At 43.4% G+C, this 21,880-nt stretch overlaps 1 protein-coding gene across 3 annotated transcripts in view; it reads right to left on the bottom strand.

Moving 5' to 3' along the window:
- Positions 1–21,880, bottom strand: part of STK32C (serine/threonine kinase 32C) — a 436,616-nt gene that overhangs the window by 207,362 nt on the left and 207,374 nt on the right. For all 3 annotated transcript variants that reach the window (XM_073595673.1, XM_073595672.1, XM_073595674.1), the window contains one exon: positions 14,350–14,405. In XM_073595673.1, coding sequence (XP_073451774.1) covers positions 14,350–14,405 — 56 coding nt within the window. The remainder of the gene's footprint in view (positions 1–14,349; positions 14,406–21,880) is intronic.

The raw sequence follows: 21,880 nt of genomic DNA, 5'->3' as shown, positions 1-21,880 counted from the left end.
GCTCCCTGTGTCCATTCAGAGACGGAGCTGTGACCCGGCCACGCCCCTTTCTCTCCTGATTGGCTGACTGATTTTGATTGACAGCAGCAGGAGCCAATGGCGCCGCACTGCTGTCTCAGCCAATGGGGAGGAGAGTCCCGGACAGACGAGACACTCGTGCAACATTGCTGGATAGCGATGGGGCTCAGGTAAGTATGAGAGGGACTGCTGCACACAGAAGACTTTTTATCTTAATGCATAGAATGTATTAACCGCTTGCCGACCAGCCGCCGCAGTTTTACTGCGGCAGAATGGCACGGCTGCGCAAATCTCTGTTATGTTACGTCGCTTCTTATTGTGGCCACTAGGGGCGATCCGAGTCCCAAGCGCCGCCTAGTGCGGCTGAGTCACATAGCAGGTCCCGCCTTCTGGAGCCTGCAGCACCTATCATGGATGACCCACTGGTCCAATGGCGGGACCGCAGGTAGGTAGTTCAGTGTAGTGTCAGCATTGATGGGCACTGGTAAGCCAGGCAGCAACCAGCATGTGAGCTTACCCCCTCGCCACACAACCACACAACCCCACCGCCCAGCCATAGAACCCCACGCCACTAACCCGAACACATAATAATTACACAGGTTCTGAGGCTGATTAAAATGGTAATTAAACTCACTTGTTGCCCTATCTGCATTAAAATTAGCCTTCAGAACCTGTGTAATTCATATGTGTTCGGGTTTAAAGGGATGAGGCGGCAACTCTATACGTATCTGAATCCAACATTTGTTTTAGTTCAGTGCAGGCTTGGGTTCATTTGAGTTCTGAGGCTTGGTCTTGTGATTGTTTGTCTGTATCTTCTGGTTGGGAGATTCTAGAAAGTAGGTCAAGTCTCTCTTTAGTTTGTCTTTTTTGAGTTTGGTGCCTAGTAATATAAGTTGGCCACTTAATGTGCATTTATGTACTTCCCAAATACTCAAATGTAGAAGTTTGTCAGTGGAATTTTCTTGGAGAAAACTTGTAATGGCTGTTTCAGTTGTTTTTTGAAGAATGGGATCAGTAAGTAGTGCAGGGTTTGATTGCCATGTACTGTGTTTAGTGTGGTGTTGATCGGGATCATGAGACAGGGATGCTAAAGCGTGGTCAGAAATAGGAAAGCCTATCTCAACGTGGTTCAGTTTGTGGAGATCTTGTTAAGAGGCTAAAAGTCTAACAATGAGTATTTTTTGTATGATGCTGAGTAGAATGTGAAGTCCCTTGTAGTCTGGTGTGGTAAGCCTCAATGTGTCTACTAGTTTTTACTTTTTTTTTGAGTGCCCTACACATTATTGAAGACTTTTTGTCTGACATATCTATCGAGGGGTTAAGCGTTGCATTACACTCAAAATGTTAATGCCAGAAGCAAATTCTCAGAGCTCCGACAGGGCATGTTTCAGAAAGGGTACAGTACTTGTTTTGTATTGGGACAATAAATATTAGACAATATTAGAGTAATTAGTGTGATATTTAACCACTTCCCGCCCGTCATATAGCAGAATGACGGCCGCAAAGTGGTTCAGTTATCCTGACTGGGTGTCATATGACATCCAGCAGGATAAGCCGCGGGGTCGCGCATCGCAGCGATTGTCGGTGTGGTGTGTCAATCCGACACTGGGCACAGCATCGCCGATCTCGGTAAAGAGCCTCTGACGGAGGTGTCCAATCACAGCTGATCGCAGCGTAAACAGGAAGAGCTGTTTATCGGCTTTTCCTCCACTCACACTGACAGATGCCAGTAGAGGAGAGTCGGTCGGCTGCTCTCCTGACAGGGGGAGGGTCTTCGGTGATTGATTATCAGTGCAGCCCCCCCAAGGATGCCCACCTGTGCCCACCAGGGATGCCCACCCAGGAACACAAGGTATGCCCACCCATGACCACCAGGGTTGCCAATCAGTGCCCATTAGAGGTACCAATCAGTCCCCATCAGTAAAGCCTGCCAGTGTCTCCTCATGAGTGCTGCCTATCAGAGCCATCTATCAGTGTCCATCAGTGCCCATCAGTGCCACCTATCAGTGCTGCCTATCAGTGCCTATTAGTGCCGCCTTTAAGTGCCCATCAGTGCCACCTATAAGTGCCCATCAGTGCGGCCTTTTAGTGCCCATCAGTGTCGCTTATCAGTGCCCATCAGTGCCACCTATGAGTGTCCATCAGTGCTGCATATCAGTGCAGCCTATCAGTGTCCATCAGTGCTGCATATTAGTGCCTCGTTATCAGTGCCCATCAGTGCCACCTCATCAGTGCCACCTCATCAGTGCCCATCAGTGAAGGAGAAAACTTACTTATTTACAAAATTTTATAACAGAAACAAAGAAATTCTTTTTTTTTCTTTTCAAAATGTTCGTTTTTTTTTTGTTAAGCAAAAAAAAAAAAAAATCCCAGCTGTGATCAAATACCACCAAAAGAAAGCTCTATTTGTGGGAACAAAATTATAAAAATGTTGTTTGGGTACAGTGTAGCATGACTGCGCAATTGTCATTTAAAATGCAACAGTACTTAAAGCTGAAAATTGGCATGGGCAGGAAGTGTATTTGTTTCCAAAAAAAATTGCATCTGAAAGACCGCTGCGCAAATACAGCGTGACATTAAATATTTCAACAACCACCATTTTATTCTCTAGGGTCTCTGCTAATATATATATCTATAGATATATCGATATCTATATATATCTATATATATAGATATCGATATATCTATAGATATATCTATATCTATAGATATATCTATAGATATATAGATATAATGTTTGGGGGTTCTAAGTCATTTTCTAGCAAAAAATAATGATTTTAACTTGAAACCAACAAGTGTCAGAAAAAGGTTTAGCCTTTAAGTGGTTATACGTCTATTATTTACGGACCGAAGTTCATTCCTTTTAGCTAAAGAACAAAACGTTACAATGTTTATAGTTAGCTCAGCGGCTGAGGAATGTTGTGATACTTGGCAGACTGCCTGTTTTTTTTTTTTTTGTTTGTTTTTTTTACTGCTGACAGCTTAGAGAATTCTCTGCATAGAAAGAATCCGCAAAATGCTTTGTTAAGATCGCGAGGGGAAAAAAAAATTGCAATCTCCATTCTTAACGATTAATCGTGCAGCTCTAATATTTACTTGTTTTAAACTTTTTTTAAAAAAAATATTTCAGTTATTTCCTAGTTCATTGCCTATGCAAATGAAATCTTACATCCCAGGAGTCTTTAGGAGGGGAGGAAAGGCGGAGAGGTTTTCTCAGCTAAGCACACTCTCCTGCATGCATGCTTGAGCTAAGGGCAGATGGATTCCAGGAAGTAAACACTACAAGAATAATTTGCCCTTACTCATGATGGCCAATACCAGAAATGCTAGGGGGTGTTTTTCTAAATGGTTTCTCAACAAAATAAAGCATGGAGACATGGATGGGGGAGTTATAAATATTAAACATTAATTAAATAGCATTTTTGTTTTTTTGCTTTGCAGCGATAACACACAGTGAGATTGTTCCCTTTGTACAGAGCCTTGTGTTGATTGTCAACACAGGGCTCTGGGCTGTGATTGGGCACAGCCGATCAGCAGGTCCCGGCTATGAAGCATTGGCTGGGACTTGCTGACAGGTGTTGGGGGGGGAGGCGTGCCTAAACCTGAAAGCAGGTTTGCCTTTACGGGCCGTCCACAAGTAATTAATTAGGTTTAGTGTCCCTTTAACATATTGAAGCTTATCAGTTCTGAGATGAGGTGGCTGCATTGGTTTACATTTTCTGAGGCTTTTTTCTCTTTATTTTCACTTGGTGATCTTGTACACAGTTCCTGTCCCTTCCTGCCTACACTCATTCCTGGAGTTCTTTACCTCAGAAAAGGGATGTGTGGCCTGGAAGTTTGAAGCTTCGTTGAGGCTTCGGTGGAGCTTCAGTGGGACTTCGATGAGGCTTCGATGAGCCTTTGGTGGGGCTTCGGTGTGGCTTCGTAGAGCTTCGATGAGGCTTCGGTTAGGCTTCGAATGAATGAATGAATGAATGATTTGTAAAGCGCTGCAAATGCGAACTGAATCGCCTCAAGGCGCTAGATGCATTCTCTGTTGTTAGCTTCTTAGCTTTGATGAGGCTTTGGCGGAGCTTCAGTGGGGCTTCGATGAGGCTTTGTTGGAGCTTCAGTGGGGCTTCGATGAGGCTTCGATGGGGCTTTGGTGGAGCTTCGATGAGGTTTCGATGAGCCTTTGGTGGGGCTTCGTAGAGCTTCAATGAGGCTTCGGTGGGGTTTCAAACAAGCTTTGCCACTGACTTCTATGGAGGCTTTGAAGACGCTTTGAAGCACCACTACAGCTACATGGGATATAATTTTTGAAGCAAAGCAAAAGCAAGGTGTAAGCAGGACTGTAAGCTAACCATTTTATTTAGTGACAGAAGCTTTGATTAGCATTTAGAGAGCTTTAACAAAGCCTGTCCTAAGCCTTGTTTTGAAGCAAGTGTAAATGAGCCATTAGTGGTGCTTCAAAGCGTCTTCAAAGCCTCTATAGAACTCTTGAAGCTCGCTTGAAGCACCTGCAGCTTTTGAGAGGCTTTAATTCAGCTTTAGCTTCGCTCTGTTTTGGAGAAATTGCAGGTATGAGATATACAGACACACAGGGCATCTGTCAAGCTTCAACAAAGCTTCAAAAGAGCATCACTGAAGCATCATCAAAGCTTCATCGAAGCACCACCGAAGCATCAAAAACACATCATAAAAGCGCGTTGAATCGGTAGGCGCTTTAATGTGTGTTGAAGCCGATGCACCCTAAGGGGTGCCCTGTAGACTCTGATGTAAGGGGGGCTTTGGGAACCCTAGTTTAAGAGGAATGCTGGGAACTCTGATGTAAGTGGGAGGTTTGGTGTCCAGAAACCCCCTTACATCAGAGTTCCCTTTTACACCAGACCACCGTCTACAGCATTCCCTCTTAAAAATAAAATGTTGCCGTGCGCGGCTAAAGCGCTCGGGTTTGGCTTGAAGAAAAGGCGCCCCTCGTCCCAGGGGAGCATGCTCTACTCACACTCTCTCAGGAATAGGTCTATAAGCCTGTATGTAATAACAATCATCTGGTGTTCACAAGTTCTATTCTTCCGGATTCCTTTAGGTCCTGACAGTCTCCTACTTGAGTGAGTCACACTGTATACAACTCTCTGCTTGTCTATGGACGTTCCGTAATAGGCTCACTCTAATGAGTAGCACTTAGATTGCTAGCTTTCCAGGGAAGTTATATATAGATTCATAATGACTTTAGATTCTGCACTGCCTGGTTATTGTATCTATAGCAACAGTCTGGGAACTCAGTCAAGTTAAATTCTGATACATATTTTGTTACTTTGTAACTTTGTAGTCACAGGAGGTAGTTCATCCCGCGTTCTAGTTTCATTAACCACTTAAGGACCGAGCCTGTTGTTGTTTACAAGTTAAAAACATTTTTTTTTTTTGCTAGAAAATTACTTAGAAACCCCAAACATTATACATTTTTTTTTCATTATACACTTTTACCCTTAAAAATCTCCATACAATACGTATGGAGGTACAATAAAAATACCAGCACTTAGACACCTTCCCGCCCAGGCCAATTTTCAGCTTTCAGCACTGTCGCAATTTGAAAGACAATTGCGCGGTCATGCTACACTGTACTCAAACTATTTTTTTAATCATTTTGTTCCCACAAATAGAGCTTACTTTTGGTGGTATTTGATCACCTCTGCGGTTTTTATTTTTTGTGTAACAAATAAAAAAAGACCAAAAATTTTGAAAAAAAAGTTTTTCTTTGTTTCTGCACTGATATGGCTGCACTGATGGGCACTGACACGGCGGCACTGAAGGGCACCGATGAGGTGGTACCAATGAGGTGGCACTGATGAGGTGGCACTGACGGGCACTGATGATGGGCACTAATGGGCACTGATAGGTGGCACTGGTATGCGGCACTGATGGGCACTCATAGGTGGCACTGATGGGCACTCATAGGCGGCACTGATGGGCACTCGTAGGTGGCATTGATGGGCACTTATGGGTGGCACTGATGGGTACTTATGGGTGGCACTGATAGGTGGCATGGATGGGCACTGATTGATGGGCACAGATGGGCACTGATGGGTGGCACTGATGACACTGATTGGTGGCACTGATGCTCCTAAGGGTGGCATTGCTGGGCATCACTGCAATATAATGGTACCAATCAGTGCCCATTTTTGGGCACTGATTGGCACAGATTGGGCACTGACTGGGCACATTGGGCACATGTAGATGGCCATAGGGTACATACCTGGCCATCCACATGTTGCCCTCTTCCCTGGTGGTCCTAGTGGCGATCCCTGGTGGTCCAGTGTGGTGATCTGAGGGGGGGCTGCACTGATAAACAATCAGCGCAGACCTCCCGCTGTCAGGAGAGCCACCGATCAGCTCTTCTCTACTCGCGTCTGTCAGACGTGAGTGAGGAAAAGCCGATCAACGGCTCTTCCTATTGACATCGTGATCAGCCGTGATTGGACACGGCTGATCACGCGTTAAAGAGCCTCCTCCGGAGGCTCTTTACCAAGATCGGTGGAGCGGTGTGTCAGACTGACACACTACTCCACCGATCGCCACGATGCGCTCCCCCGCGGGCGCGCCCCCTCGGGCACACGGCAGCATGTTATCCTGCTGGACGTCATATGACGCCCAGTCAGGATAACTGAACCACCGCCCCGGCCGTCATCTGCTATGGGCCGGGCGGGAAGTGGTTAAAAAAATTCTACAGGTTGCATGTTTTGAGTTACAGAGGAGGTCTAGGGCTTATTGCTCTCACTCTACCGATCGCGGCGATACCTCACATGTGTGGTTTGAACACCGTTTTCATATGCGTTCGCTTCTGCGCGCAAGCTCGTCGGGACGGGGCGCATTTAAAAAAAATTTTTTTAATTATTTCTTTAACTTTTATTTTTAAAAAAAAATTAAATTGTGTCAGTTTTATTCCTACTACAATGTAAACATCCCTTGTAATAGAAAAAAAGCATGAAAGGACCTCTTATATATGAGATCTGAGGTCAAAAAGACCTCAGATCTCACATTTACACTAAAATGCAATAAAAAAAAAAAAAAAATTGTCATTAAAAAAAAGAAAAAAAAAAAGTCCCTTTAAGAGCTATGGGCGGAAGTCGCATCGCTTCCGCCCTGCAATGATATGGAGACGGGTGGGGGCCATCTTCCCCTCACTCGTCTCCATGTCAGGCCACAAGAAGGATCCAATTGCCTCTGCTGCCGCCGACGGCTCCGGTAGGCGGCGGAGGGCACCGGAGCGCGGCGGGGGGGTGCCTTCTCCCACCGCCGATAAAAGTGATCTTGCGGTGAATCCATAGTTACATAGTAGGTGAGGTTGAAAAAAGACACAAGTCCATCAAGTCCAACCTATGTGTGTGATTATATGTCAGTATTACATTGTATTTCCCTGTATGTTGCGGTCATTCAGGTGATTATCTAATAGTTTCTTGAAGCTTTCAATGCTTCCCGCTGAGACCACCGCCTGTGGAAGGGAATTCCACATCCTTGCCGCTCTTACAGTAAAGAACCCTCTACGTAGTTTAAGGTTAAACCTCTTTTCTTCTAATTGTAATGAGTGGCCATAAGTCTTATTAAATTCTCTTCTGCGAAAAAGTTTTATCCCTATTGTGGGGTCACCAGTCCGGTATTTGTAAATTGAAATCATATCCCCTCTCAAGCGTCTCTTCTCCAGAGAGAATAAGTTCAGTGCTCGCAACCTTTCCTCATAACTAAGATCCTCCAGACCCTTTATTAGCTTTGTTGCCCTTCTTTGTACTCGCTCCATTTCCAGTACATCCCTCCTGAGGACTGGTGCCCAGAACTGGACAGCATACTCCAGGTGCAGCCGGACCAGAGTCTTGTAGAGCGGGAGAATTATCGTTTTATCTCTGGAGTTGATCCCCCTTTTAATGCATGCCAATATTCTGTTTGCTTTATTAGCAGCAGCTTGGCATTGCATGCCATTGCTGAGCCTGTCATCTACTAGGACCCCCAGGTCCTTTTCCATCCTAGATTCCCCCAGAGGTTCTCCCCCCAGTGTATAGATTGCATTCATATTTTTGCCACCCAAATGCATTATTTTACATTTTTCTACATTGAACCTCATTTGCCATGTAGTTGCCCACCCCATTAATTTGTTCAGGTCTTTTTGCAAGGTTTCCACATCCTGCGGAGAAGTTATTGCCCTGCTTAGCTTAGTATTGTCTGCAAATACAGAGATTGAACTGTTTATCCCATCCTCCAGATCGTTTATGAACAAATTAAATAGGATTGGTCCCAGCACAGAACCCTGGGGAACCCCACTACCCACCCCTGACCATTCTGAGTACTCCCCATTTATCACCACCCTCTGAACACGCCCTTGTAGCCAGTTTTCAATCCATGTACTCACCCTATGGTCCATGCCAACGGACCTTATTTTGTACAGTAAACGTTTATGGGGAACTGTGTGAAATGCTTTTGCAAAATCCAGATACACCACGTCTACGGGCCTTCCTTTATCTAGATGGCAACTCACCTCCTCATAGAAGGTTAATAGATTGGTTTGGCAACAACGATTCTTCATTAATCCATGCTGATTACTTCTAATGATATCATTCTTATTACTAAAATCTTGTATACAGTCCCTTATCATCCCCTCCAAGAGTTTACATACTATTGATGTTAGGCTAACTGGTCTGTAATTCCCAGGGATGTTTTTTGGGCCCTTTTTAAATATTGGTGCTACATTGGCTTTTCTCCAATCAGCTGGTACCATTTCAGTCAATAGACTGTCTGTAAAAATTAGGAACAATGGTCTGGCAATCACCTGACTGAGTTCCCCAAGTACCCTCGGATGCAAGCCATCTGGTCCCGGTGATTTATTAATGTTAAGTTTCTCAAGTCTAATTTTAATTCCGTCCTCTGTTAACCATGGAGGTGCTTCCTGTGATGTGTCATGAGGATAAACACTGCAGTTTTGGTTACTGAAGCCCCCCGATTCACTCGTGAATACTGAGGAGAAGAATAAATTCAATACCTTTGCCATCTCCCCATCCTTTGTAACCAGATGTCCTTCCTCATTCTTTATGGGGCCAATATAGTCTGTCCTCCCTTTTTTACTGTTTACATACTCAAAGAATTTCTTGGGATTTTTTTTGCTCTCCTCCGCTATGTATCTTTCATGTTCTATCTTAGCCGTCCTAATTGCACCCTTACATTTCTTATTGCATTCTTTATAAAGTCTGAATGCTGAGGATGATCCCTCCACCTTGTATTTTTTGAAGGCCTTCTCCTTTGCTTTTATATGCATTTTTACATTGGAGTTAAGCCATCCAGGATTTTTGTTCGCTCTTTTAAATTTATTACCCAATGGGATACATTGGCTAATGCCCTTATTTAATATGCTCTTAAAGCAAACCCATCTCTCCTCCGTATTCTTTGTTCCTAATATTTTATCCCAATTTATTCCTTTTAGCAAGGTTTGTAGTTTAGGGAAGTTGGCTCTTTTGAAATTCAGTGTCTTTGTGTTCCCTTCATGTTTCCTATTTGTGTGATTTATACTGAAACCTGACCTGACCTGTGATCGCTGTTACCTAAATTGCCCCGTATTTCCACATCTGTGATCAGGTCTGTATTGTTGGTAATCAGTAGATCCAGTAATGTTTTATTTCTAGTTGGTGCGTCTACCATCTGACCCATAAAATTGTCCTGCAAGACATTAAGGAACTGGCGAGCCTTAAATGAATGCGCGGTTCCCTCCGCCCAGTCTATGTCTGGATAATTAAAATCCCCCATTATGATAACACTTCCCATCTTTGCTGCCAATCCAATTTGTGATAGGAGATCCGTCTCCACTTCCTCCCTCAGGTTAGGGGGCCTATAGCATACTCCCGGTATTATTTTCTCCTTAGCTTCATCCCTTTGGAGCTCTACCCATAAGGATTCCACCTCCTCACTAGCTCCCTCAGTGATGTCATCTCTCACATTCACTTGTACATTATTCTTGATATATAGGCATACCCCTCCCCCTTTTTTACCCTCCCTATCCTTGCGGTATAGGGTATACCCTTGAATGTTTGCCAGCCAATCATGAGAGCTGTTGAACCAGGTCTCTGAAATTCCCACAAAATCCAAATCCTCCTTGTACAACAGTATCTCTAGTTCATCCATCTTGTCCGCCATGCTCCTGGCATTGGTGAACATGCCACATAGTTTAGACCGGTCGCATATTGTCCTCGTATTGGGTGTTTCAAGATTGCAACTAGGACTTGCTACTATACTCACCTTGTGTTTTTGTGCTTTGGTTAACCTACCACTAATGCCCCCAATACTACCCTCTGGAATATCTTCAGCGCTGGCTATCACTGTCTCTGGACCCTCCCCCCCATCGCCTAGTTTAAAAACCCCTCTAACTTTTTGGCCATCTTCATTCCCAGCAGATCTGCACCCTCCTCATTTAGGTGCAGTCCGCCGCAGAGACCACTTTTATTTGAAACTGGACCACTCACTGAAGAAGAGGATACCGGGGTTATGGCAGCTAGATGCTGCCATAACAACGATATTCCTCTTCAAAGTACCGACATATAACAATGGTTGGCGGTCTGGAAGTGGTTAAATACAAACTCTGATGATTACAAAAAAAAAATAATATTACCCTTGCATTGGGGTCCCCTGCACTGCAATGGTTTATGCTCATTAAAATGTTACTAAACCCACAACAGTAAAATCAGTCTGTATATGCAGTAAAGCTTGCTTGTTATACTCACTGTGGAACCTAAGGGGTTAATCCTCTGCATTGTGTAAAAAGGCTGTTTGATGCGGTCTTCTGGGATCCGCCCCTTCTTCCACTGTCCCCTAGTAACTTCCTGATAACAAAGAGTCTATGGAGTCAGGCTGCACGTGCTCAGTTTGGTGTGAATTGCTAGAAAGGTTTTTTTTTCTTGGGAGGATGCATGTGATCAGCACAGGACCAAAGACAGAGGGTCAGGGGTTTTGCAAACTCCTACAAGCTTTTACCAGTGCTTGGCTGGACACTGATAGAAGTCACATGACTGCTCTAACTGCTGATGAGAAAAGGTATTTAGCAGTTTATATTTACTAAAATAACTGCCATGCCATGTTCTGTGTACTGTGGGAGACCAGACATAGTAAGTGCAGGGTCCTGGGTTTAGTAACACTTTAAGGCTAGGGGAAGTGTAAAAATGCCCTTACACTTGACTCGGGCAGGCTCCCTCCATCTGTGCAACTGATCCCCCAAAGCTTCTTCTATAAGACACTCTGGCCTGCGGCCACGTGATGAGGTCACTAAATACAGTGCAGAGCCAAAAGCCCTGCATTGTACATGAGGAGGTGTCAGGGCTGGGCTCAGCCCTTCCTTCTCTGAGCTGGCCGCTCAGCTGTCGGCTAATTGCCAGCTTCTATCTCTCTCCACAGTTACTCAGCTGTTTTTCATATCCTGCTCGTCAGTCCTGCCTACTTAAGCCGTCGAGTCCAGAGGGTCATTGCCTTTGCCTTGGTCAACATCACAAGAAACATCTCCTGTGTTCCTGTTTAAAGACTGGCTTTGCTGACATCCCTTCTGGCTCCAGATCCTGCTTGCTGTTCCACTACTTTGATCCCTGACTTCTGGCTTGACTGACTATCCGTTTCGGTTACTGAACTCTGGCTATGTTTTGACTACATTTGTTCTTTTTACTTTTATTATTAAACAAGTGTGAATTAACTGTACTTCTGTCTCGGTCTGATTTCATGGTTTCTGACAGGAGGGCAAGGGGCCGCCTACAAACGGCATTAGAGGAGAGCACCATAGACTGCCAGAGCGCGGAGTAAGGCAAACACCTTATTCCTCACCTCCTAGAGTTAAAGTGGAACTTCACTCTCTCAATCAACATTGACATTTTTAATCCTCATGCTGCTAGCATTAGTAAATAGATACTGTAGGAAAGCACATCCTATGTACTTGTTTTATTTTATTTTTTTTACATTTGTTGTTCTTTCCTGGTTTCCAGGCCTAGGCAAACAATGTCATACATCCCAGGAGTCTTCAGGAGGGGAGGAGGAGTTTTCTTGGCTAAGCACACCCTCCTACCCCCATGCCTGGGCTAAGGATAGATGGATCCCAGAAAGTAATGCTACATGCCCTTACTCAAGATGGTCACAAAAATGCTAGGGGGTTCTTTTCAAAGTGATTTCAAAGCAAAATAAAGCATGGAGACATGGATGAATGGGGGAGTTTGCTTCAAAAATTAAAAATGAATTAAATAGCGCTTTTGGTTTGTGATGCTCTGATACAGTGAAGTTCTACTTTAAGCTATTTCCATCAATGTGATAATTGTCTTCTCTTTTTTTCTTTTGTTTATAGAAATAAAGCTGATGTTTGCTCTGTAAATATACAATTAGCTCCTGAAGAAGTGGACGTTCATCCGCGAAACGTGTCAAGCGATAGATTTACCAATGACATGTGACAACTTAAAAAATAAATTAAATAGCGCTTTTGGTTTGAGGTGCTCTGATACAGTGTAGTTCTACTTTAAGCTATTTCCATCAATGTGATAATTGTCTTCTCTTTTTTTCTTTTGTTTATAGAAATAAAGCTGATGTTTGCTCTGTAAATATACAATTAGCTCCTGAAGAAGCAGACGTTCATCCGCGAAACGTGTCAAGCGATAGATTTACCAATGACATGTGACAAATTAAAAAATGAATTAAATAGCACTTTTGGTTTGTGGTGCTCTGATACAGTGTAGTTTTACTTTAAGCTATTTCCATCAATGTGATAATTGTCTTCTCTTTTTTTTTTTTTTTGTTTATAGAAATAAAGCTGATGTTTGCTCTGTAAATATGCAATTAGCTCCTGAAGAAGCAGATGTTCATCCGCGAAACGTGTTAAGCGATAGATGTACCAATAACATGTGACAATTTAAAAAAAGAATTAAATAGAGCTTTTGGTTTGTGGTGCTCTGATACAGTGTAGTTCTACTTTAAGCTATTTCCATCAATGTGATAATTGTCTTCTCTTTTTTTTTCTTTTGTTTATAGATATAAAGCTGATGTTTTCTCTGTAAATATACAATTATGTCCTGAAGAAGCGGATGTTCATCCACGAAACATGTCAAGCGATAGATTTACCAATGACATGTGACAACTTAAAAGTGTTAGCCCTTTAGTGTCACCGCATTTGTGTATTTGGACTTTATAGAGCATTTTGAGTGCTCCATAGCGACACATTTCATTATCTTTCATATGTATGTTTTTTTTACAAATTATTTTTGTAATCAATTCTATTTTTTTATAATTATGTTGTGTGTGTAAAGCCTTTGTATGGTACCATGAAAGTCCATGATAGCCTCAACCAAATACCCTTCTTCCAAACATTTAGGACGTAGGTACCGTATATACTCGAGTATAAGTGCCGGTTCACACAGGGGCAGCACGACTTGCAGATCGCCTCACCGATCATTAAGGGTTCCTAGATGCCCCCTAGCTGCAGCCAAAATTTGGGGTCTCTGGACCCAAAGGGTCCCGAAATGACATGCTGCAGATGGACACAGTTGACCGACTTTGGGGCCCCGTATCTCAGGACCACTTGGTGCTAGGAACCCTAAATTTGGTGTGCAAACCCAGTGGAACTAGCACTACAGTATATCCTAGCTCCAAGTGGCCCTGAGATATGGGGCCCCAAAATCAGTTCGGAAAATGTCAAGCACTTTTCTGCAGCAGAGAATGACTTTGAATCGAATTTGGGGCCCCATATCTCGGGGCCGCTTGGCGCTAGGAACCCCAGCTTTGGATATGTTGTAGTGCTAGTTCCACTGGGATTCCACTTTGGGGTTCCTAGCACCAAGTGGTCCCGAGATACGGGGCCCCAAAGTCAGTTCGGAAAATGTCATTCTTTGCACCAGAAAAGTGCTTGACTCGAGTATAAGTCGAGGGGGGCACTTTAAGCACAAAAAAATGTGCTGAAAACTCGACTTATACTCGAGTATATACTGTACTTTTTAATGGTGTTATATACTTGGCACATTTTCTATATTTACATCAAGCATTTAAACCTTATAGTGCAGAGTGGGGACCTCACTCTTCAGATTGGACACTGTTTGTGAATTTGGGAACACTTGGTATGTGAAAAAAAAAAACCACAAAAAAATACACTAGATTGCGCACAGTTGTGTGGCATTAATGGTCACACATTTTTTTTTTTTTTTAAGTTTCCTAATCAAGTCTTTTTGGTTCTGACCAGAAATATACTGTGGTACATCAGGATAAATTCTGCATGCTGCAATTTATACACATTGCTGAAGTTACAATGTCACCCTTATGTCCCGGCTTAGCTGTTTGTAGAAAAGCAGAACGCGCTGTTACCTTGCCAAAGCTTCCCTTGCCAATTGCCCGAAGAATCTGAAAATGATCCAAGATCACTGCAAGGAGAAGAAAATCTGTATTAATAAACTGTAAACTCTTCTGGAATGGATTTCATGCCATAGCATTTTGTTTTGTAAGACTGTTACAAGCATTAATAGTTTACAGCATCCTAAACTATAGCAGTGCTTCTCAACCAGGCAATGCAAACTAATGCCGCGTACACACGATCGGATTTTCCGACAACAAAATCCATGTTTTTTTTTCTGAAGGATGTTGGCTCAAACTTGTCTTGCATACACACGGTCACACAAATCTTGTCGGAAATTCCGATCGCGAAGAACGCGGTGATGTACAACATGTACGACGAGCTGAGAAAAATGAAGTTCATTAGCCAGTGCTGCTCTTCTGCTTGATTCCGAGCATGCGTGGAACTTTGTGCGTCGGAATTGTGGAATTGTCTACACACGATCGGAATTTCCGACAACGGAAACGAATGTTGTTGTCGGAAAATTTGAGATCCAGATCTCAAATTTTGTTTGTCGGACATTCCGAGGGAAAATGCCCGATGGAGCCTACACACGGGCGGAATTTCCGACAACAAGCTCCCATCGAACATTTGTTGTCGGAAAATCCGATCGTGTGTACAGGGCATAAGAGTTGGTATTGCATGGTACACTGACAACAATTAAATAAATGATAGACTTTTGTAGATTTGTTATTCTCAAATGTATTTCAAGGTGCACACCAGTCAAAATACAAACTTAAAAGCACAGCCAACCTACTCACAGCAGTGGCATATCCTCCATTGGTTTAATGTGTGCCAGGCACATGGGCCCCATGGGTGCTGGGGCCAAGGTCATCCAGCACCTAGGGCAAAGATGCCAAACTGTGCCCCCCCCCCTTCCCTTAGGGCTAGGGTCAGGGGGCCTCCATCCCTCCAATAAACCATTGTGCCCAGGGCAGCCACTCCTCCTGCCCACCCCTTGTCCTGGCCCTGGTGATGGGGCCCACTGTGCTCTCATACACTTCACATGATGGGGATTAACACGTCTGTACGCAGCTGCAGGCACACCTGTCACTTATGATTGCTTCTATCGGCTCCCTCTCTCCCACACTGGTCCATCCTCCATCTACGCACTGCTAGTGACTCAGGTGGCCATGTTACATACATAGTTACATAGTAGGTGAGGTTGAAAAAAGACACATCAAGTCCAACCTATGTGTGTGATTATATGTCAGTATTACATTGTATATCCCTGTATGTTGTGGTCGTTCAGGTGCTTATCTAATAGTTTCTTGAAGCTATCTATGCCCCACCGCTGAGACCACCGTCTGTGGAAGGGAATTCCACATCCTTGCCGCTCTTACAGTAAAGAACCCTCTATGTAGTTTAAGGTTAAACCTCTTTTCTTCTAATCTTAATGAGTGGCCATGAGTCTTGTTAAACTCCCTTCTGCGAAAAAGTTTTATCCCTATTGTGGGGTCACCAGTACGGTATTTGTATATTGAAATCATATCCCCTCTCAAGCGTCTCTTCTCCAGAGAGAATAAGTTCAGTGCTCCCAACCTTTCCTCATAACTAAGATCCTCCAGACCCTTTATTAGCTTTGTTGCCCTTCTTTGTACTCATTCCATTTCCAGTACATCCTTCCTGAGGACTGGTGCCCAGAACTGGACAGAATACTCCAGGTGCGGCCGGACCAGAGTCTTGTAGAGTGGGAGAATTATCGTTTTATCTCTGGAATGAATCCCCTTTTTAATGCCAATATTCTGTTTGCTTTGTTAGCAGCAGCTTGGCATTGCATGCCATTGCTGAGCCTATCATCTACTAGGACCCCCCAGGTCCTTTTCCATCCTAGATTCCCCCAGAGGTTCTCCCCCCAGTGTATAGATTGCATTCATATTTTTGCCACCCAAATGCATTATTTTACATTTTTCTACATTGAACCTCATTTGCCATGTAGTTGCCACCCCATTAATTTGTTCAGATCTTCTTGCAAGGTTTCCACATCCTGCGGAGAAGTTATTGCCCTGCTTAGCTTAGTATCGTCTGCAAATACAGAGATTGAACTGTTTATCCCATCCTCCAGGTCGTTTATGAACAAAATAAATAGGATTGGTCCCAGCACAGAACCCTGGGGAACCCCACTACCCACCCCTGACCATTCTGAGTACTCCCCATTTATCACCATCCTCTGAACACGCCCTTGTAGCCAGTTTTCATTCCATGTACTCACCCTATGGTTCATGCCAACGGACCTTACTTTGTACAGTAAACGTTTACGGGGAACTGTGTCAAATGCTTTTGCAAAATCCAGATACACCACAGATACATGTTAATCAGCACCTTGTCACCAAGGCAATGGCACCTCGAGCTCAACATTTATAAAAAGGTTATAATAGTAGTTTAGCCATCACTGAATCCCAACAATCTGATACTAAAGTTGGCCATAGTTGGATTGAAATTCAGCCAGTTCATCAGGGACTAGCCAAGTTTAGGCAAGTGGAGAAAATACCTATTGATTATTGATGAGCTAGGGTTTAGCAGGCCTCCAGCCTAATCAGCTGCTACTGGGGATTGATGACAATTTGCATCGTTGGTCAACATGACTGCCAATGCGCACAGTGGGGCATTTTTTGGATTTTTACGTGAAAAACTTTTTTTATGAAAGGTCTTTTCAAAAAGTGTGTGTTTATTTTTTTGATGATCTTTGTACATCTTACTCATGTACATGGGAGGCGGTATCTGGGTGCCCCCTTATTATTCACTGGGGGTTTCAGATTCTGATAAGCTCTCCACCTGCAGACCCCACAATCACCAGGCCAGAGTTGTGGGGAAAAGACCTTTGTACTCATCAACTGGCAAGGCATCATGCTGAGGAGATGTGGCCTGGAATGTTTCACGAGGTACGGTAGCCCACCTCCCTTTCCCGGCTTGTGAGGCTGTATGCTCAGGCCTGGTGTGGATTTTTTGGGAAAGGGGGGGGCATGTTTTTTTCTCCTTGATTTTTGTGTGGGGTTCCCTCATAAAATCCTTATCAGACCTGAACGGTCTAGTATAGAATTTAGGGGGACCTCGTGACATTTTTTACTGTCTTTTTTTTTGTGCTTGGGGTCTACCTTAAAATTCATACCAGATCTGAAGGACCTGGTATGAATTATGGAGGGAACACTGTTGCATTGTTTTTTTTTTTAATCGTTTATTTTTAACTATTCCTGGCCAGCAAACGAATGAGGATGGGCGACGTCACTCATTGCTAAAAGCTGCTACTATATATGAAGTTCGACTCCTGCCGAACGAGCTAAAAGCCTGGAGTTTGAACAAACACCCAAACAAGTAAAATTCATTAGACATGTGCACAGCCAAAAAATTTGTTCTTTTTCGTTTCATTAATTTATTATTTTTTTCGTTTTTCGGGTCATTCGTTATGATCGCGATTCGTAAATTCGTTCATTCGTAAATTCGTAAATGCGTTCATTCGTACATTCATAAATTTAAACATTCGTTCATTCGTACATTCGTTCATTCGTACATTCCTACATTTTTACATTTGTACATTCATAAATTCGTAAAATCGTACATTTGTAAATTAGAAAATTCGGAAATTTGTAAATTCAAAGTTTAAAAATCCAAAAACCCGAAAATTCAAAAATCTGAAATAGTAACTAACTATTAAATTATAGGTATTGTAATTTCCTTTCAAATTTGACTGTCAGTGAACGTAACAAATACGAATTTATCCAAAGTTCCGAATTATCCAAAACGAATGCTGCATCTAAACAAATGGAACGGAAAAAATTAATAATAAATAATAATAATAAAACGTTGTTATTATTATTATTATTATTTATTATTATTAATTCATTACGTTCCATTACGTTTTTTCGGATCATTCATAACTTCGGATAAATTTGTATGTGTTACGTTCACTAACAGCCAAATTTGAAAGGAAATTACAATACCTATAATTTAAAAGTTACTAGTAATTACTAATAGTTAAGTTATTATTAGTTAACTATTATTTCAGATTTCCGAATTTTCGAATTTACAAATTTACGAATTCACTAATTTACTAATGTACGAATGTACGAATGTCCAATTTTATCAAATTTACGAATATTCGGGAAAAATTCCTTAAACGGGTTTTCATTAATTCGGATATTCCCGAATTAACGAATTTGTCGAAATTCGTTAAAAAACGAATTCGGAACGAAACGAATTGCACATGCCTAAAATTCATTTCCAGCTTGTATTCAGACCAAACCAGGAGCATACCTGGTTATAATGAACCAGACCCTCCTATTCAGGAATCAGTCTTAAAAGGACATAGTGGAACAAACAACTTTTTTTCAGAGCAGAGAAAGGTAGGATTCGGCTACAAAGTTTGTTAAAATACTTCCATTAAAAGTAGTAATAATAAAATTCAGCGCTGACTAGTAAATGGACACAACAAGATAAATGCAAGCAGGCACTAAGGTCAATTCAAAAAATACCTCAAAAGCATAAATAATATAAAAAGTGCTGCGCAAATAAAAAAGTCCTTAAATCGACATATGAAAAATGTAGTGACAGGATCAGAAGGCAGGGACCACCAGTGACAATATGCACGCTGAGATCAATATCTGGATAGTGACTATTATCCCTCCACCGGGCATGGATGGCCCCTCACCTCAGATATTCGACCTGAAACAGGTCACACCGCTTAAAAACATAGATGGATCAATCTGTATGGTTGGTGATTCCTCCTTCACTTCCCAGCACTCAGTACAATAACGAATGGTACATATAAAATAAAAGGCAAAACATAGTGCTCTCCGTAGCTAGTTTATTGAATAGTAGAATAGTAGAAAAGCAAGTAGATAAAACACTCACAGAGACCGGCACTCCGATCCGAGTGCCGGCTGACAGGCTTGTGATCGTGTCTAACGAATGACCGCGGGTGACGTCATACGCTCCTTCCCCCGTACGCGTTACGTCCTATGGGCGGGACTTCATCGGCGCCCCTTGCACCAGGCTAACTCTCACACCAGTCCACCCAACTGACTCTTCACCAGCCCAACCGGCTGACTCTTAGGAGATCCCTCAGGGAAGGAATGAAGACTTAAGCACACCGCTGTCTTCAAGGGAGACTGGCTACATATGACAGTTTCCCTCCTTGTTAGTCCCTAACGGTGTTGCTATTCACTCTGTCCTCTCTTACTCCAGTGCCTCCAGAAAAGCTTCCTCCTGTGTGTTTTAGAAGGATCCTTCCAGCCCTGGCCCAAGGCAGGACCCCCCCCCCCTCCAGAGTAGGGGGAACCCCCGAGGACAACCGACAGCCTACTCAACACAGTATCTCCATCTTCCCCCTGACTCCTCTTGCTGGCATGGCCCATGCCTATTTATGGAGTGGTCTCATCCCCCTGCCAGCCTACCTCTAAGGATTGGCAGCTCCTCCTAACCTTCACCCATTAATTCTAGAAGATTCTCCAACCTTCTAGACCACGGGGAGGCACCAAAAGTCTGCCAGGAAGAGTCATCCAGCCCTGAACCTTACTGAACTCTCACCCAGATTTATTGGCTCAGACTTAGCTCTAAGCCAAACTATATTTTACTTTCTCTAAATTCTAACACACCCTGTACTAACTTCTAGCACACACTAAAGCAGTGTTTCTCAACCTTTTTCCTGTCGTGGCACCCTTAAAAAGTATTTTCAGTCTTGAGGCACCCCAGTCCAAGGCTTGGTTCACGTTACTGTGTGTCGCAGAACAAGGGTAAAATAGCGCTCGTTCCTGACCCACAGGCAAATGCTCTGCTCTTTTGGGGTGCCATTAATTCCTAATGGTACCCCACACATTGGAAAATGTGGGGTGCATTTGGTGTAGTGCAATAAAAAAAAAGGTCAGGGACTTCTTTCCCTGCATTTTTGTGGGTAGGGAAGCCCATGTGTACACCCCCAACTTCTCCCCTTTTAGCTGCAGAGGCAGCAGCTGGGGGTGTACACATGCTGTGGCTGCAGCTGGAGGTATAACCAGGGTGAATGGGGCTGTACTGCAACTACCCTGCAACTGTGTGGTGAGGAGGCAACATAATGCCTCTTTGCAGCCTGTCAAATGCGCCTCTGAAAAGTGATCTGTGCATGAATTGCTTTTCAGAGGAGCAGCAGTCCTTGCTGCTATCACAAACAAGCCCTACAAAAGCAGTTCTGATGGTACAGGAATGGGGGGGGGGTCAGGATTAAAAGTAACATACACACATACAGACACACATACAGACACATGCACACACACATACACACATACAGACACATGCACACACACATACAGACATGTGCACACACACATACAGGCACTTACACACATACAGACACATGCACACATACAGACACTTGTACACACACATACAGACACATACACACATACAGACACTTGTACACACACATACAGACACATACACACATACAGACACTTGTACACACACATACATACACACATACAGACACATACAGACACGTGTACACAAACATGCAGATACGTGCACACACACATACAGACACATACACACATACAGACACTTGTACACACACAAACAGACACATACACACATACAGACACTTGTACACACACATACATACACACATACAGACACATACAGACACGTGTACACAAACATGCAGATACGTGCACACACACATACAGACACATACAGACACGTGTACACACACATAAAGACACGTGCACACACACATACAGACACATACACATATACAGACACGTGTACACACACATAAAGACACATGGACACACACATACAGACACGTGCACACACACATACAGACACACACATATACAGACATGTGTACACACACATAAAGACACGTGCACACACACATACAGACACATGAGCACACACACATACATACACATGCACACAAACATACACACACATGCAAACACACATACAGACACATGCACACACACACACACACACGAGCACACACACATACATACACATGCAAACACACATACAGACACATGCACACACACACACACACACATGTACAAACACACATACAGACGCATGTACACACACACACACACACAGACAGACAGATACTCACATGCATAAACACACACAGACACATGTATAAAACAAATCTAGCTTCTAGCACAGTAGCTTCCAGTTTCCTCATTCAGCCGGGTACTGCACTGTAGGGGGAAGCAGAGAGCACAGCACACTCCCCTGCACTTTAATTTCACTTTTGCTGAGGTTGATGGAGCTTCTCACAGTGCCGATATACAGTTCAGCCGGGGGACCGGGAGATCGGGCTCATCTGACAGCCCTGCTCTCCCCTGATCCTGCGGCAAACCTGAGAACCTCTGACGGCCGCGGCACACTGGTTGAGAAAGGGTGCACTAGAGGGTGCTACATTTTTTCAACAAAAAGGAAGTTACAAGAATTCCACTAGGCACTATACACACTACTCCCTAAGGCCCCATACACACTATTAGATTTTCTGATTTTTGTCTTCAGACTTACCAAAACCATATA

Source organism: Aquarana catesbeiana, linkage group LG08 (genome assembly GCF_042186555.1).
Source record: "Aquarana catesbeiana isolate 2022-GZ linkage group LG08, ASM4218655v1, whole genome shotgun sequence".
Classification (NCBI taxonomy): Eukaryota; Metazoa; Chordata; class Amphibia; order Anura; family Ranidae; genus Aquarana; species Aquarana catesbeiana.
This window is presented reverse-complemented; position numbering and strand designations above follow the sequence as displayed.